The 19,744-nt window shown below is 37.1% G+C and overlaps 2 protein-coding genes across 2 annotated transcripts; one reads left to right on the forward strand and one right to left on the reverse strand.

Annotated features, from left to right (window-relative positions):
* The first annotated feature begins 130 nt into the window (after positions 1–130).
* Positions 131–9,657, forward strand: agmat (agmatinase (putative)). The gene is made up of 7 exons (XM_081386357.1): positions 131–658; positions 5,951–6,153; positions 6,255–6,303; positions 6,389–6,584; positions 7,265–7,444; positions 7,905–7,989; positions 8,090–9,657. Exons 1-7 carry the CDS (start codon positions 351–353, stop codon positions 8,161–8,163), a joined length of 1,095 nt encoding a protein of 364 aa, XP_081242483.1. The 5' UTR covers positions 131–350; the 3' UTR covers positions 8,164–9,657.
* Positions 9,658–11,112: 1,455 nt separating this feature from the next.
* On the reverse strand, positions 11,113–19,253 carry dnajc16 (DnaJ (Hsp40) homolog, subfamily C, member 16; the record flags this gene model as incomplete). The annotated part of the gene is made up of 14 exons (XM_081385995.1): positions 19,069–19,253; positions 18,902–18,968; positions 18,491–18,821; positions 18,214–18,398; positions 18,031–18,135; positions 17,789–17,947; positions 16,036–16,166; positions 15,779–15,956; positions 14,346–14,528; positions 14,115–14,191; positions 13,862–13,942; positions 13,694–13,783; positions 12,919–13,092; positions 11,113–11,521 (listed from the first exon to the last, which is right to left on the reverse strand). Exons 1-14 carry the CDS (start codon positions 19,242–19,244, stop codon positions 11,113–11,115), a joined length of 2,346 nt encoding a protein of 781 aa, XP_081242121.1. The 5' UTR covers positions 19,245–19,253.
* Positions 19,254–19,744: the final 491 nt, after the last annotated feature.

The following is a 19,744-nucleotide window of genomic DNA, read 5'->3' on the forward strand; positions in this document are numbered from 1 at the left end:
CAACGGCATTTCCCAAGAAGCATGGGCATACTGCTCCAGTCCTCCTGGGAATTAAGTATGCAAAGGCTACTACATACTGCATTCCTAGTAGGAAGGAATAGTATGGCAGTATTTAATTGCGACAACACACACAGAGAGAGAGAGAGAGACCCAGCCCCCTATCACACCAGAGGCTAAAGTTCAATCTGAATTCCCTGAGCTAATACTGACAGATACAACTCTTCATTTACATATTTGCAAAACCTTAACCTTCAAACGGTCTACTAAACTCAGTTGTTTGCACAGCTGAGTTGTTGCATGGCATTTTTCGCCAATTTCTGCACGAGTTCGTTTCATATGCGACGCTAAACATGTTTTCTTCAATCAAAATTGCTACTAAAACTCGAGTAATCTTTGGTGGCTCTCAAGTTTTTAAAACGTGTGCTTCTCAGAGAGTCGTTAAATGGGGAAACGTTGACGGGAATCAGAGCAGTGTGTCTTGCACACGTCGAATGTCCGGGAAAGGTTTCAATGTCCCACCGAGCGCGGAGTTTGTGGCGAGAGTCAGCGGGATCGCGACTATGTGCAAACTACCGTTTCAGGAAACAGCGGACGGGCTGGACGCGGCGTTTGTCGGGGTTCCTATCGACACCGGAACATCCAACCGTCCCGGTGCAAGGTACTGTACATTAATCCATATTCATGAGTGTCGCTAAAATCCATAGAGACAGAGCGCAACGCGTCATAATCTGAAGACCACGCCCACCCAGGGGGAAAACAGTCCAACGGTCTCCATTGACTTTGCATTGCGAGAGGCTGCCTCCTTGTCATTTCTTGCTTCTAACAAAAGACAGAATAATGCCTAAAAGCTGCTATGTGACAAGGTGTACAGCAAACAAGCTAAGAAACCCAGAAATAAGTTTTCATAAACTGTCGACCCCAAAAAACAAGCGTTTGAGGACATAAAAGTGGATACAGGCTGGAACGAATGGGTAAACTGGGGGATCCTGACACTCAGTATGCACTAAAAATACACTGCGTCTGCAGTAAGTTAAACATTCGGTCACTGGTGAGTCAAATATCCAAATGTCAGTTTAATATATTGGCGTGGGCGTGGCCTAAATACGCTCTGTCTCTATCCCAGCCAACATTTGTATGTGGGGCTCATATGTATGGAATGATATTCCGGACATTATTCAAAAGGAATTGCAAATTGTATTTGCAATTGCGTTTTCAAATTGTGGACGCATAAAATGTGACATAATCCAAACGCAAATGCAAATCGCGCATTACCGTTTGCATTTTCGTTTAAGCGAACGCACAGTGACTGCCAAATTTAAAATGGAAATACAAAGTCCATTTGCAACTGTGTTCCCCATATCTAACAAGTCTTGACCCTGTCATATTTAAATAGCAATTTCAATTACCAAGTCTGCTTTTTCACTTTCTCAGCGTCGCGTATGTAGCCGGCCAAAACTCAAATGAAATCGCAATTCCCTTAGTATTTCCATTTCCGATGCCTTACACAGAAACCTGTCAATCAGCGTCAAGGGTGGGATTATGCTATGGGGCGTGTTCGTGTTGGGACGTGACGTCACTCACAGTCGACGGTTAAGAGGTGATGCCCTGAACAGACAGACGCCGATTTATTTTAAACAATGGAGGTAGTTGGTGAAATTGTGGAGGACCTTATGATGCTCGCGCAGCAAGTTGATGACAGTAGGCTACATCCTCTACAGATGTAGGTAATGTAACAAAAGTCACAAAATTCCATGACACTGAGATAAAGATTTGGTTTTGGTTTAGTTTAAAATGAATATTTCTTAAACCCTCATGTTGTCTTTGGGTTCTGTTTGGATCTCATTTGATATTTTCCCCCCATTCAAAAAAACATATCTCCCTTATCTCAGTGTCATGGAATTTTGTGACTTTTGTTACATTATTTGTCTAAACACACAAAAAAACCTGGGTTTGATTTAATTGGTCTGAAAGTAGCCTATGTATAATTTTGTTTTTGTCCATTTCACAGTTGAGATTAATTTAAAATGATTAAATCCCACATAAATCTAAACAAATAGACTACACCATAAATGTAAAGTGGAACAAACATTCTCTCTCTCTCTCACACACACACACACACATACACCAGCCGCGGCGCTACATTTTAGGTCCGGGCCCATCCATTTCTACTATGGTTTTGTACGTTTCTTCATTCGGATCTATTTGCGATCCATTCAATTCTAAACAACGCAGTTTACATGCTTTGTCCTTGTTACATTATTCATTAAGTGATAATAATAATAATTAGTGATAATAATAATTAGTGACATAATTATCAGTGAACTTGATAAATGTTGCAGATATGTTTTACTATGCATGCAAACAAATGCCTTTCAACTTATGCGTGCAAAATTCAGAATAAAATGAATGTGCAGCAATTTGTACAAATAGAGAGTCTGTATACTATACATGTTGTAGCCATTAAATAAGCTCATTTAGTTTCATATTTGTTAAAATATTATAATGTTTTTTTTTCATCTATGTTGATTATGAAAAGTGAACCGCACGAGTAAGATAGGATGCGCAATATATCGAGAGATGTGGGTCAGACATGATTTTGACCACTTTTTGTTTTGTAGAAAGCCTTTTTAAGTGAATTTCGTTTTGTATAAATTGTATCTTAATTTTAATATTTTTTTTATCAACCAATAATTTTTTTATTGCCTGGATTTAATAAATTAAAAAGGAAATATAGCAGACAATAAAATCATTGAGGCGCCCGCGCGGTCATTGCATTGCTCGTGAACAGGAGCGCATCTCATCCTAACTTAACGAAACTCAATGTATGTCTCACAGACATGAAATATATCTTAAGAAAGCCCAAAATGTATTTTTAACAATTTAAAATGAAAAGAAAAAGGCTACTCTCTGATTATGTAATCCATGATGTGCATTTCTCTCTAGGCGCGTTCACTATATGGAGATGACGATCGTCAACTTCATCTTTACAGCTGTTGTTGCTGTTAATAAACTAAAAAAATAATAGGCCTATAATTTTATTAAACAATAAATTATATTAAACTGTAATTGTCTTAAAAAAGCAGCAAAAAAAAAACAGTTTTTTTTTTTAAACCTATGCTAACTACGCATTAAATTCAGGTATAGTTAGTCGCTGTCCTCGGTGCCGCAGAAAAGCACTGAAACGGAGATGAAGGGGAACCCGTTTTTGTTCTTGGCTTATTTTAACTGGCCCATCCAGTTTTCTGGAGGCCCACCTACAATCAAAATCCTGCGCCGCTAGTGACACACACACACACACACACACACACACACACACACACACACACACACACACACACACACACACACACAGGTTTAACTGCAACAGACAGCATTTTTATTGAATTTCGCAAATTGAGAACTTATTTGAAGGGGTGAGACCTAGCACCGACACTCATCTCTTGTGGTATGTCCAGTAAAGGACGTCCAGGTTCTTTAGTTGTCCTGTCCTTCACAAAAAGCCTATTATTAGCTACTTCACTGAGGTTGGCGAAGACAACATTACTGATGTTGCTGTTGGTCAAGGCCACGAAAACATTTAACTTATCCAAAATGAAATGGCTTCTGAGTAAGAGGACATCTGTAGAGGATGTACTGTCATCAACTTGCTGCGCGAGCATCATAAGGTCCTCCACAATTTCACCAACTACCTCCATTGTTTAAAATAAATCGGCGTCTGTCTGTTCAGGGCATCACCTCTTAACCGTCGACTGTGAGTGACGTCACGTCCCAACACGAACACGCGCCATAGCATAATCCCACCCTTGACGCTGATTGACAGGTTTGCGTGTAAGGCATCGGAAATGGAAATACTAAGGGAATTGCGATTTCATTTGAGTTTTGGCTGGCTACATACGCGACGCTGAGAAAGTGAAAAAGCAGACGTGGTAATTGAAATTGCTATTTAAATTAGGGCTGTCAATCGATTAAAATTTTTAATCGCGATTAATCGCATGATTGTCATGAGTTAACTCGCGATTAATCGCATTTAATCGCACGTTTTTTATTTGTTAAATGTACCTTAAATTAATACTTTTCAAGTTTGTAATACTCTAATCAACGTGGGCATGGATAAATAGATGCTTTATGCAAATGTATGTTTATTATTGAAACCATAGTCAATATAGAGCATAAGGAGGAGACATGTTTCAAAGGTCATAGATGTTTTTCAAAGAACTTGTTCATTTCTATTAGACATGTAGAAAGAACAAAAAAAAATGCCAGGTTACCATTACTTCTCTTTCTTTGCCCTGAGCAATTTACTAACACAAACATGTTTAGATTTTTGCATGACAGGGCAGCTCTTCTGAAAATGCTAAATGTAGGCTACATATTAGTTTGTCTCTCTCTGTGCCCATTTTGATGAAGCTAAATTCTCAATAAAAATGTTTTCATTGGTATATTTTACTGTTTCTGTTGTCAACGGAATGGATTTGAAAAGGTGACTGAAACGCGACCCATTAAGACATAACCAGCTCTCCCTTCTAAGATGTTAAGTTAATCTGCACAAAAATTCTGATAATCGAGCCGTCGTCTGGTGAAATCAAATACACATAAGATAAAGACAATATCTGTGCTCTGATTTCGGCTATAGGCCTACTTGTAAAATTAGAGAAGCAACATAATATCTGTGAATTAAAGAGCTGCTCCTCCGCGCGAGACGCAGAGAGAGAGAGAGAGAGAGAGAGAGAGAGAGAGAGAGAGAGAGAGAGAGAGAGAGAGAGAGGGAGAGAGAGAGAGAGAGAGAGAGAGAGCGCGAGAGAGAGAGCGAGAGAGAGAGAGAGAGAGGCGCGCGCGCGTGCTGGGAGAGCAGTACCGGCGGTACCGGGAGATTCTCAGAAACGAAATAAGGTTTGGGCGCTTTGTTGAAGGGAAAAAAATCGCTAAAGGGGTCTGCAATGTCGCTAAGTTAGCAACACTGTATATCTTCATTTCTCCAACTAGGGGTTGGGTCACGGGTCAAACAGAAAATACGCGCTGCGTTAATCGCGCGTTAAAAAAATTAGTGCCGTTAATATGATTTTGCGTTAACACGTTATTAACGCGCTAACTTTGACAGCCCTAATTTAAATATGACAGGGTCAAGACTCGTAAGATATGGGAAACACAGTTGCAAACGGACTTTGCATTTCCATTTTAAATTTGGCAGTCACTGTGCGTTCGCTTAAACGAAAATGCAAACGGTAATGCGCGATTTGCATTTGCGTTTGGATTATGTCACATTTTATGCGTGCACAATTTGAAAACGCAATTGCAAATACAATTTGCAATTCCTTTTGAAAAATGTCCGGAAAATCATTCCATACATATGGGTACGAAATGGGCTGAAAAATGGGCCCCATGTAGGATTGTCCGCGGGTTCCATAATGGCCCCATGTTAATTGCCCAGATAAATTTCATGATTGCACTTGATACTTGGTGGGACCAAAGTGGGCAACATGCACAAGACCCATCTTGGTCCCAGCAGCTTATATGACCGTTTTTGGGTTGTATAATTGTAAATGATCATAAGGCAAGCAAGCACCACTGATCTATTTAAAAACAAACATTTGTGTGTGTGTGTGTATATTATATAGCCTACTTGTACATACTGTATGTATACACAGTATATTTACACAGACATGCACACACACACATATATGTAATTTATAAAGATAATATTTCCAATCAAGCTGTAAAATAATGCAGAACGTGTGAAAATATCATTTAAAAGTATGTATGATACATAAAATGCTAGCTATGAAATTAGTGAGTTATTTTATAAAAAAAAAAAAAAAATTAAATTGCCTTTTCACCACAGAATGCCATTAAACATAATACATCATTTGTGACGTGGAGGGAATGTTCATTATTTATTTTCCATATAAACCTAATATCCAGTGAACAAAAATGAGTCTCTTTTACTCTACAGATTTGGTCCGAGGCACATCAGGGCAGAATCTTCTATGTTAAGGCCATTCAACGGCTGGACAAGAGCGGCCCCGTACGAATCACTTAGAGTGGCAGACATCGGTGACATTAACGTCAATCTTTATGACCTGAAGGACACATGCAAAAGAATACGTGAGGGATACCGTAAAATTGTGGCCACAGGGTGCATCCCACTTACACTGGGTGAGAGAACAGTTTCAATATGCAGGAATACTCAGATCAGTGTTGAATCTACTCTAAATATGTGTGTTACTTCCCCTTTTCAACTTGTCTTGTATTTCCAGGAGGTGATCACACAATTGCATACCCGATTCTTCAGGCAGTTGCTGAGAGGTTGGTGCACACTCAGCAGGCCTCCCTCAGAGTTTACATTACTTGCTTACATTTAGTCTGAAATATTGCTGTTTCTGCTGTTCAGGCATGGTCCAGTGGGCCTAATACATGTGGATGCCCATGCGGACACTAGTGACATGATTCTGGGTGAAAAGATTGGCCACGGGACCCCTTTCAGGCGCTGTGTGGATGAGGGTCTCCTGGACTGCAAGAGGGTCGTCCAGATCGGGCTTAGAGGGCCGAGTTATTCTCCAGATAATTATGAGTGGAGCCGAGCACAGGTATCAGGCTTTTATATACATACACTAAATATATATATAATATAATATAATATAATATAATATATATATATATATATATATATATATATATATATGGGCATATTGTAATAGTATTATTTTATATTATAATAATATACTCATATATTTAAATTAATTGATTTATTATTATTAGTTACTATTATTGTATTAGTTAATTCATTATCATATATATATATATATATAATATTATTATTTTATATATTATATATAATATTACTCGTATTTTATATAATATTAAATGAACTGATTTATTATTATTATTATATTAATATATATTATATATATATAATATTCAATTAATTCATTTATTATTTATTTTTTATTATATTATTATTTATATCTATAATATTTAATGTATTTACTTATTTATTTAATTGATTAATTAACTTAATTTATATATATATATATATAAAATTGTATGAATATTTAATTGTGTGTGTGTATATATATATATATATATATAATGTTATATTAATTATTATTATTTATTTAATGTATTAATTAACTATTATATTAAAATATTTTTTTAATTAAGCATATTATTTTTTAAACCCCTTGATCTAGAAAGATACATATACGTATATATACATATTTATATATAAATTTAAATGTATTTTAATTGACTTTTTTGCTCTTTCCAGGGTTTCCGCGTAGTCGAGGCTGTGGAGTGCTGGCACAAATCTCTTGTCCCTCTCATGGAGGAGGTTCGCTCACAGATGGGAACCGGACCTGTCTATCTCAGCTTTGACATAGACAGTCTGGACCCTGCATACGCTCCCGGGACAGGAACGCCCGAGATTGCGGGTCTCACACCCATTCAGGTATGTCCATCAGAGATGCTCAATCCTGCTCCTGGAGATCTGCAACTAATCAAACTCCCCAGACCAGCTAAAGAAGGTCTTTGGGTTCACTTGATGACAATCATACATTTACAAGTATGCATATAAATATGACTAAAGAATGTACACTAGAAATATATAATCTGTGACAAACAAGTATCTAGGATGGATCTGGACACTTTTATATTTATGTATGGATACATATTTTGAATATCCACCGGTCCAGTAAATCCTACAGTGCATACCGCAATCTTTTAAGCACAATTTTTTAACATACTGGGACATACTAACCCTAATCTGACACACTATTCAGTCAGTACTGGTAATGTGTGATTGGGATGTAGCCAAGATCCCACACTCAGGTTTGAGCAGCTCTTAGACTTTGCACATATTAACAGTAGGTTTGCTTGAAGAAGAATGTCTTTTGAAATTTTGCTTTCAGGGTCTGGAAATCATCCGAGGTTGTCGAGGTCTTAATCTTGTCGGTTGTGATTTGGTTGAGGTTTCTCCACCTTACGACACCACAGGTACTGTATTACATTGGGTAAATAAGTCATTTAAGATGAAGTTCATTTCATTAATGCAGAACGTTTTCATTTCTCATTCTGTTTGGTCTGTTTTTCATAGGAAACACTGCTTTGACTGGTGCTAACCTCCTTTTTGAGATGCTGTGTGTCCTTCCGAAAGTCAAATACTATTGATTGCTTTATTTTTCTAAGATGTTCGTGAAATGTCCCAGGTAATTGCACATTGTCATAAAATGTATGATTTATGTACAAAATGGGCATTCAAATTATTTTCAGCAACAAATACCTTTATTTGAAGTAGCAAAACAATGTCGTACCATCACAATTTATGATAACAATAACCCTTGATGTTTATGAATTGTGGGGTGAAATTAAATGATTTCTTTTCACAAAAATTATGGAAATAAAACATTTCATGTTTATTTGATATAGTTTTAAACCCATTTTTAATAGATTAATAAATAAAACAGATTATATAATAACATGATACAGTGTCAATATTTTACACCACAGACATGAAATACATTTAGTCATACAGAGTTAATACAGTAAGCCATGAAAATTTGGCATGATTTAATGCTGACTATCTTAAATTTAAGATATTTACCAGTGCATCGCAAAACATATATAATAAAATGCTAATATAGTACAATGGCACCAATACCGCATTATTAATTATAAAGTATAATGAATGTTCATTGAACACCATATGACATAAAGTAATATTACTTCTCACTCAGATTGCGTCAGTAATGGAAGACTTCATACAGGAGTGGATTTAACGCACCCACAACTTTCTGTGCATATGTGATAGATAATCAAACAAATACATTACCACTAAAACGGCCTTCCACAGCTAACATGAAATGCATAGTACAAAATTCTTCCGATCAAGTGTATTATTATTTCTTCTCTACGTACTGTTGAGAATATTTTTTGCATGCCACAGCACATCTTTAATGAAAGAACACAAGTCATTTTAATTTTTACCTGCTCATTTGTTAGCTGCACTATATAGCTGAATGTGACTGGTAAAGGTCAATAAAGAGCTTTACCTACACTATCCATCTGGTAACTTCTCAAGACACAAACCCATATGACATCTTTACATAGACATTAAATATAATTATGTAACTATTTACACCTTGTGACTGAAACACAGCTCATATTTTACAGGTATTGCTGTAAAGTCGTGCCAGTTTGTGTTAAAGTTTCTAGCACAAGTATCGGCATTTGACAAAGAGCTGCAGTACTTACAGTACAGTATTTCATTTGTTGAATGTTTATGTAAACAAAATAAAAGACTAAAATTTGTAAAAGCTATATTTTTTGTAATGTTCAAATTATTTAAAATGTTTAAAATGGCACTTTTGGCCAATTTGAATTCTAACAAATAGAAATGAAATCTCTCGAAGTCACCCAAGTATTTTATTTTAATTTTATTTTGCCCTAAAATTAATCTTTGGTAAGGAATTGCAAGTAAAAAAAAAAATGTTAACACTTGGAAGGTTAACATTAGTTAATGCAATTAGTTACTTAGTTGATGGATTAGGCATCAAGATAATAATAATAATAATAATAATGAATCACTATTTTCACATGATAAAAATGTTCATATATGTGCTGTAAAAATGTACATTATCCATGATTAATAAATGCTGTTTAAGTATTTGTTTGTTTGTTATTTCATTTATTGCATTAACTAAAGTTAAAGGGATAGTTCACTTTGAAATAAAATTTTGGTATGTTTTAGCTTACCTCAAGGGCATCCAAGATGTAGGTGTCTTTTTTTCCGCAGTAGTTTCAATTTTGAAATTTTTAGGTCAAACCGTTCTTGTCTTTCAGTCATATAATGCAGGTCTATGGTCACTGTCTCAAAGAGAGTCCAAATTAAAACAATTCCCCATCGTCCAAATTAAACAATTCCCCATCGTAAGTACACAATGATGGCCTAAGACACGAAACGAGCGGTTTTTGTGTGAGAAAACGAACAGTATTTATATCGTTTATACCTCTTGTAACACAGCCACGTCCAAGTGATCTGAGGGCGCGGGCGCTTCCTGCTGTGTGACGTGTGCGCAGACTGGTACATAGATATATATACAGTACACTAGATGTCGCCTTGGCTACGGCAGTTCATTGGAACGAATGTCTTTAAGGCGAGATTTAGTGTATATAGCACCAGTCTGCGCACACGTCACACAGCAGGAAGCGCGCGCCCTCAGATCACTTGGATGTGGCTGTGTATAAGAGCTAAGAACGATATAAATACTGTTCGTTTTCTCACAAACCGCTCGTTTCGTGTCTTAGGCCATCAATGTGTACTTACGATGGGGAATTGTTTAATTTGGACGATGGGGAATTGTTTTAATTTGGACTCTGTGCATGCTCTTTGAGACAGTGACCATAGACCTGCATTATACGACTGACAGACAAGAACGGTTTGACCAAAAAATATCAAAATTGAAACTACTGCGGAAAAAAAGACACCTACATCTTGGATGCCTTTGAGGTAAGCTAAAACATACCAAAATTTTATTTCAAAGTGAACTATCCCTTTAATGTATAGAATAATCTTACAGTAAAATGTAAGCAAAATGTTACTTTCTTGATTAAAGGGGTTAAATTAAAAGGGAAAGTGTCTCTTAAAATTGTAAAACATAAAAATTCACAGCATTGTCATGAGTAAACAGTTATGACTAAAAAGTCTACAGTGTTCATGTTTGTTATGCTACTTTTTGTTAGCTATTTTAAACTAGCAGCATGTTGCAGTGTTGCTTGTGGAAATGAAATGTCACAAATTGAAAGCTAGGATAGCTGTATCAATATTTTGGCTCTCAACCAACAACCTTTGAAATAAATACAGAAGACCCAAACTGACCGTAAAGCCCTCCATTAGAGCAGCTAAAGTAAATATGTCCAATAAATCAGAAACAGCATCCGTGTCGATTCAAGTACTTCCGTTCCTCCACACTGCTAAACTAATGTAACTTCTGCAAACTCTTACGTATAATCGTCTCACGATCATCTGCGCTCTGAGCAGCATCAAGTCTGGTTTCGCTGAGGCCTTTGGTGCAGCTGGGTTATTAGCTCTAGCAAAAGCATGCTAGCTTCCATGAGGCTTTATTTATTGACAGTGATCTTATCCAGACCGGGCCAGGCTGGGACGTAGTACCGGGGCAGAGTCCCTTCCATCAGTCGCTCCATCCAGAGCCCGAGTCGATCCAGTTTGTGGTGGATCTGAAGAGTTGTGGATCTGGAGCGTGTGATGCCCTTCCTGGATCGGGATCCTCCTCCTTCCTCTTCCGGCTTGCTATCCAAGTCTTCACCTGTGTAGACTGGCTTGAAAAGACACAGGTATTTCTTATGGCCATTGAGGGCTAGAACGTACCCCGTGTAATCTGCTTTGCGGCCGGACACCTCGTCCTCGTCCGTGTCGATCTGCACGGCGTCCTGAGCGTACTCCAGCACAGCAGTCATCCATTCACCGTGTTTATCCACATTCAGGAAGGAGAAGTGTAGCGTCAAACTCCTGCGAGGAAAAGGAAACATTGAGAGCGTTTAAATGTACATTCTTAAACCGATCATGCTTTAATAAGCGAATAAATATAGTAAACAATAGAATAAAAACGACACATTATTTACATTTATTATGTATTGAAAGGAAAGCATATACTCACACACACTCGCACAGAAACGTGTTGTCAGTTTCATCAAGATTTCATCAGTAAAATAGTTTAGCTACTTAAAAGCTATTTGACACTTACTAGAGAGGTCATAATTACGGCGCTGTTCTTGAAGCAGATAAACTTACAGTTTCGATAGTAGTAGAGACGCTGCTGCCAAAGACTGTTGAGAGACGCAGACTCAGGTAATTCACATTCACTTAATCTCTCTCTCTCTCTCTCTCTCTCTCTCTCTCTCTCTCTCTCTCTCTAATAACTGCATTAGTCTCTGCTATCAATGGCTCAAGCCTCCATTACTAGCTCTAAAAGGACGTTTTGTAATTAACAACGGGAGCGTAGAATGAGAAGAAATTTGCCCTAAACACACAGCGTTTTAAGGACAAAAACCTGACAAATGTCTTGAAATACATCATCTGAACAATGTTTTGAGGTGTGGTAACCATAGTATAAGCGGTTCTTTTTTTAGACAATGTAACTGCAAAAGTATGGCATGTACAGTGCTATGCATAAGTTTAGACACCCATGCTAAAGTTGACTAAAAAGAGGAATAAAAATCATCTTTTGGAAATTGAACTTAATGCCTTAATTAAAAAAATTAGGAAAAATCCAACCTTTAAGGACACCAATTTTCTTTGTGAATGAATAATGTATCGTAAATAAATAAATGTTCTTCCTTAAAATACAGGGTGCATAAGTCTGGACACCCCTATGAGATTTTCATTTTTAAAGGCCAGTTACTTCATGGATCCAGGATACTATGCATCCTGATAAAGTTCCCTTGGCCTTTGGAATTAAAATAGCCCCACATCATCACATAGCCTTCACCATACCTAGAGACTGGCATGGTTTTGTTTCAGTTAGCCTAATAGCTGGTTTGATTTGCATTGAGAGATGATCTTATGGAAAGTACTCCATGAACTCCAGGGAACTTTATCAGGATGCATAGTATCCTGGATCCATGAAGTAACTGGCCTTTAAAAATAAAAATCTGCCTGCCTCTATGGGAATTTAACATAGGGGTGTCCAAACTTATGCACCCTGTATTTTAAGGAAGAACATTTATTTATTTACGATACATTATTCATTCACAAAGAAAATTGGTGTCCTTAAAGGTTGGATTTTTCCAAAAAAATTTTATTAGGGCATTAAGTTCAATTTCCAAAAGATGATTTTTTATTCCTCTTTTTAGTCAACTTTAGCATGGGTGTCTAAACTTATGCATAGCACTGTATTGAGGGCTCACCCTGTGAATGAATAAACTTCCTTGGCAAACTTGCTGAGCAGGATGTTCTTCGTGGCATCAGTAAGTACCAGAACTACATTGATGTGACCCGGCCTCAACTTCACCAGGTTACTGGTGTATGTGATGTCGGTTAACTCTGTCACCTCCACGAAGTTCTTCTTTGGTGGACGACTGCTGGAAAAAAAGTAAAGTGAAAAATAAAATGAGAAGTGATATGATCAAGTAAAGTAGGAAATCATCTATATAAAAATTCTGGACTATAAGTTGATAATTATGTTTGTGTTATGGCTGTTATTAAAATTCTATACTTATTTTAGTATGCAAATTTTATTCAGGGAAAATGTAATGACTACAAAAATAAAAATCAATTGTTTTAAATGCTATATTGCTGTATTGGCTGATATTCAAATTTTATATTTCTTTTACTATCTTTTTTTAGTCATTTAGATAAGTGACAAAGTGACAAATATATTGTTTTAAGTGATTTTAAGCATCACAACATTATAGAGTACAGTAAGAAATGGATATTAATTTTCAAATCTGCTAAAGGTTACAATGTACGGTTATAATCATATACATATGAATAAATTATATAATGTAAATGTAAAAATAAGGGAAATGAGCTTAATTATAATTAAATATCCAAAATTGAACAATATTGATAATAAAATCTTTATTGTCATCCAATAAAAAATATGATACTTAGAAATGTTGCATTATTAAAATAGATTAAGTTCTGTGGAATGATTTATTCAAACAAGATATACGAGAGAACCTGGATGTGTTGGAGGAGTTTGGTGAACCGTTCTCTGTCTTAGCAGTCTCATTTGATTTTGCTTTGGGCTGTTTTTCCTCACTTGAGTCACTGAAAATGGAAACAGCGATGTTGAATGTCTCTGCATTTCCCAAGACACATCAAAATTAAGAAAGCAATAAATCTCACCTAAAAGCTTGAATAACTACTGTCCCAAATAAAATAAAAAGTGCAGAGAATAATAAAGACATAAGGGGCATCATCTCACGCCTGCAAAAGAAAGAAAATTAACTTTGATATAGAACATTAAATATTCAAATATTACTGAAAGATGAGTTGGCATCTGCCACTAAGGGATATTTCGTAAAGTTTATCTGAGTTAGTAATCGTAACCAAAGAGGGAGGAGCTTAGCGAAGGGTCAAAGGTGTTTTATTCTCTTACCAGTTATTGTGAAGAAGATCATCAATAATTTCAGACAAGTAGTCATATGCCGTGTAAATCCATCTTATTAAAAACATCTGAAAATAAATAAATGTCCAAAAGTTAAACTATTGTAGGACACTTGACTGATAACACTATTTGGACGTGGATCTCTACTGACACATGCATGTAGGTCAGTGCTAATTTCTCAATTAAAGACGCTCCATGAAAAGCAAACCCTGAGAGACTCACCGAGGCAAACTCATTGTTGAGCTCTGGCAGAATGGCGTCATAGTTGAGGATGGAGGGATCCTTCTGCAGTCTTTCGAGTTCCTCCAGGAGCTTGTGTTTGTCTTCCTTACTGCCGTTCCATCCTCCCAAGATTGGCTTATACAGGATCTTACCAGCTTCATTACGCCTCTCCAGAATCACCACCTGCTTAACACACACACAATCTAAGCTGCTGACTTCTGTGGTCAGTGGACAATTGTGGATTTTGCCAATATTGATGACTTTGATTGGAAAACCAATAACCAATTAACCGATTTGTCATTTTAATTAATCATATCAATGAAAACTTTCTATGTAAAATGTAAAGATTTCAGTGTAAAATAGTTCTGAACTTTATTACAAAATTAACTCTTTCACTGCCATAGACGGAATTTTCCAGCTTTCCGTGTTTTCCCTGTTATACGGTAGGGGGCGCTATTACACTTCTTCTGAAAGAGTCCTGAATCTACGGCTCAAAACACAGACAAAAAGGCGCAGGAACAAGCGATCAAAGCATTGCTTATGCACATTGTAGTCTTTGTAAAAAAACACGATTTTCTCAGCCTTTTGTTCAAAATGTTGCTTTTTTTTATGAAACTTACCCTCATTCAAGTGTTGATAAAAAAAAGAATGCATGAAGCATTTATTTTGATATGTGCATGTTCAGATATTCATGCAACAAAATATTCAGGGGGCCATAAAAGTTTTGTGAAAAGTATCAAAAACATAAAATTGATTACAGTACATACAAAATTAACCAAACTATTGCTCCAAATAACACAACTTAATCTGAATGGAAACAGGTGAAACTTTATCAATCATGTAAAATCATGTTGTTGTGCGGGACTTTAATTGTGACGGCGCGGCAGACTTTTATTTTGATGGCGAAGAGAACAGGCTAGCCAGACCCTGAGCACACAGCGCTACCATTCTCCGTCTTCATTAGTTTATGATCAGTTTAACAGTCCTATCTAATATGTTATTAGATAGAACTGTTAAACAAAGAAAGTAAACAGTGTATAAATAAGCTGATTTAGACCCTACTCTGAAGTATAGAAGTTTAGTTCCCCCAAAAGCAGTTCCTATAACTTACATTTACATTTATTCATTTAGCTGACGCTTTTATCCAAAGCGACTTACAATTGCTATATATGTCAGAGGTCGCACGCCTCTGGAGCAACTAGGGGTTAAGTGTCTTGCTCAGGGACACATTGGTACCTCACAGTGGATTCGAACCCGGGTCTCTCACACCAAAGGCATGTGTCTTATACATTGCGCCACACCACCCCCTTATAACTAAAATCATCCCCAGTTCCTGCCAAAAATCGGGTACTTCCTCCAATAGTTATAGGAACTATAAAAACGTTCCTCCAGTGTGAAAGCCCCTTAAACTGCATGGAGAAGATAGGGTCTACCTGTGGTGGTGTGCCGTCTTTGTTCTGTAGAAGAACATCACATAGAGGCTGCTGCCGTCGCTGGTAGACGTAAGCAAACCGCAATACATCATTAGTGTTCGTAGAGGCTAGTGAAAGGAACGCTTCATTTCCTGTGGCGAAGGACTCTTCCTCACCAGTGATGAGTAGAACGCAATATCTGTGGAAAACACATCGCAGACCTTTGGAAAAGACATGTTGCACCAGATTAAATACTGATTTTTACACAGCCATCTTACTTCCTGCGTCGATGGAACTGTTTAACTGGGCAAAGCTCATCAAATAGCTTCTGGTTTACCAGACGAGGGGCCATTAGGAACCTGTTGTTGGAGATGAACTCATCTATTATCTGCTTCTTCATCCCTTTAGCCTGAGGGAGAAGATAGTCAACTGAAAGTCAGAGGTAAACACATTTATGTCTTCTCAAACATCTCATATGACCACCATTTTTCCAAGCAAGGCATCGTTTGTTGGTCCTGGAACAAAGTATGCATATAAACCTAATATTAACCATTAAGAATCTCTAAAATCAGAGGGAAGCAAGATGTTGCTGAAGCCCTAACCTAATTAGTTTGTGAATGTTGTTTCAGGGCTAACAAGGATGTTGATTGAGGGCCAACAACCTTCTAGGACCAGGATCCAGGGCCGGTTGCACCAGTAGGCTAGTTTTGACATGAAGGGGCACTAAGTTACAACTTACGCACTACTAAATATATTTGCGTTGCACCTTTAAACTTAGTTGAAACGCAACTCGACGTATAAACTAAATACACTGCCCGGCCAAAAAAAGTCGCTGTTTGGATTTAAATAGGCAAACGCTTAAAGGAGAACTCCGGTCAATTTTAACATTAACAAGTACTAAACCTGCTTTTAGCCTCTTAACATCCTTGATGTGTCATTACAAGTGCACAGCCAATGTGAGTGATTCCTTCAGAGTGATCACGGGTGAATCTGACTGCAGTAGATGTGAAAGATATTAATAAAAATGATGTTATTTCAGCCAGCGCACATACCTGTATTTACATCCTGTTTTTGGTCAAAGTCCATAGTAATTGATTGTCGAGTTCACGCGCGTGATCATAGGTAACTAAACCTATGCGCGTGAACTCGACAATCGATTACTATGGACTTTGACCAAAAACAGGATGTAAATACAGGTATGTGCGCTGGCTGAAATAACATCATTTTTATTAATATCTTTCACATCTACTGCAGTCAGATCCACTCGTGTTCACTCTGAAGGAATCACTCACATTAGCTGGGCACTTGCAATGTCACATCAAGGATGTTAAGAGGCTAAAAGCAGGTTTAAAACTTGCCCCATTTAAGTCAACAGGGTGCAAATTTTAAAAAGAGGATAACACGGTGTAGGCAACACCGATTTTTGTCGTTGTTCTCTGTATTGACAGCACTCCAAATTTACAAAAAAATGAGCTCAATGTTAAAATTGACCGGAGTTCTCCTTTAAGAGTCTATGATTGGATCATTATTGCAGTGATTGTTTTGTTTCTGGCATGTTATATGTTTGGCAACAGTTCTTCTAACCCTAATTGATGGAGTGTGTAGCTTCTCATTTCTTAAACAATCATGTAGGAACAATTATAACAATGTATTTGAAGGCTGCTATTGGATTATTGAGGGTAAACATCATATAATGCGACTATGCGTTACTTTACGGAGAGCTTACGACCCACTACCTAAGAACAAATGGTGCAGTCTAATAAAGTAAGTTACAAACTAGCTAGTAGTTACTAAGCCTCTAGTGTGGACTTGCTCCAATTTCAGTGAGAACTTCCGAATGGCTGGTGCAACCCAACCCAGGACCTTTCAAATAAAAATAGTTTGATACAAAATAAACTAAAGAATGTTCCAAATAGCACAACTTAATCTCAACATAAACAGGTGAATCCATCAACTATATGTGTTGATTTATGCCAGTAACAAACTTCATTCAATCAATATGACCTACAGAAGTTAAAGGAACAGGTCTACCTGTATAATGTCTGCAGGCTTCTCCCCATCCTCTTTGAAGACAAGCATGGTTGGAGCGTAAGTGTTAATATTGAATTTTCTGAGCAGGTCAGCAGTCTCAGAAAGACCTTGATCCACATATCCAAACTGCACGTAATCCTTATAGGCAAACGCTGTTAGCTATTGAAAAATAATGGAAACGATCAGTCATTGGGGTACTGGAAGGAGTATTGGCAATTCTCGAGGTTACTAATCAACTTTACCTTATAAAGCAGAGGAACCGAAGGCACTTGGTCAAACAGGAGAACGTGTGGCTTGTTCAGCTCATGCCAGCTCTTCAGAAACTCTTGGTTGTTCTTGTCTGTGACCTACAGACATCCATGAAGGAGATGTTTAAGACCAGAAGAAGATGCAGACATTGGGAGTGAATAAGGGTGTTCACTAACCTTTTCGACTAGTCTCTGTGGCAGCAAATCCTCTACGAACTGCATCAGGTGGCCCTTAACAACAGCGTAATGAAAGAAAGACACTTTTCCATTGACAACACCTAGAATGGACGGAGTCTGATGTGCGCCCAGGTGATTTGATAAACGCCGTTCGTAACCAACATCGACCACACCGATTCCAATCCCTAGAAATGAGGAAAAAAAGTACTTGAAGGAAGTCAACTTAAACTCATTTTAACTCTAGTAACTCATTTCTAGAAAATTGACAACCTCTCACCCAGAGTTTCCAATTCCTGCACTGTTTCTTTCCAGATTGGCTCGATATGGATGCAGCTAAAGCACCAGTCTGAGGTAATCTTGATCAAGTAAGGCCTCCTGAAGCTGTCAGGCACAATTTCATTGACATACTGGTTGAAATGCAACGTGTACTTGCTGTCAGCAAAGTCCCGGCCACCCTTATTGTTGAAGGGAAAGTGGAAGAAAGACTCGTCAAAGTAGAAGTTGTCATGAAAGTGGTGGAAACCGTAATGGCCGCGACCATACGGATGAGTGTTGTCTGTTTGTCCATAGCGATTGTAGCTGGCTCTCTTCTCCTCATTTGTTAAGATCTATGGAGTAACATGAAGTTAACGTCAGCCTTACTTCTGACAACATGTAATCTGTTCGGAGTCTATATAAGCTGCAGTACCTCATAAGACTTTGTTATCTTGATGAACATGTCTTCTGCTTCAGGATTTTTGTTTTTATCAGGATGCCTGACAGTAGAAATGAAGAGGACCATGTTGTACCATTCTTATTTAGACATTATTAAATTACTGTATAAGTATTACAATCTACAAAAAATAGCACTCTCACCATTCTTTGGCCAGGCGTTTGTACACTTTCTTGATTTCCGCTTGGCTTGCGCTTCTGGTGACTCCAAGAACCTTATATGGATCAAATTCTGCAGTGCTTTCCACCACAGCGTCCATCAGGAGCACATAGACCATCATGACAGAGAGCAATACCACCACCATCCTCATCATGACCATGTGTTCTGCTGCCCAGAGACTATCACAATAATGACATTATGAAGGTTATTATAATACTGAAGTATGAAATATTATAAAGTAAATAGGTATTTAATTATAAAATGTAAAATAAAGACAATTGCACAAATAAAATATTTCTAATAAACAACAACAAATGAGGGGCAAATAGATAAACATCTAAACATTAAATATTTATTTGTGAATTTGAATAAATAGTCTACAACAAAATGTGAAGGGTAAATTTATAAATAAATGTGTAGGCCTACAATAATGAAGGAATTAAATATATCCATTGCATTGTTATTGTTAACTAAAACTAGAGCAATCATTTTTGGTATTTGAAATAAAGCTAAAAATAATATAAAATTATGAAAAACGTAAATTTAAAATGTTGCCTTAATTGACAAATGACTGAAAAAAAACAAGTTTAAATAGAAGTACTGAAATTACTACAACTAAAATAAAAGTTAAATAGAAACTTAAAAATTAATGAAATAAAC

This window comes from Scardinius erythrophthalmus, assembly GCF_964197995.2.
Source record: "Scardinius erythrophthalmus genome assembly, chromosome: 15".
Taxonomy (NCBI): Eukaryota; Metazoa; Chordata; class Actinopteri; order Cypriniformes; family Leuciscidae; genus Scardinius; species Scardinius erythrophthalmus.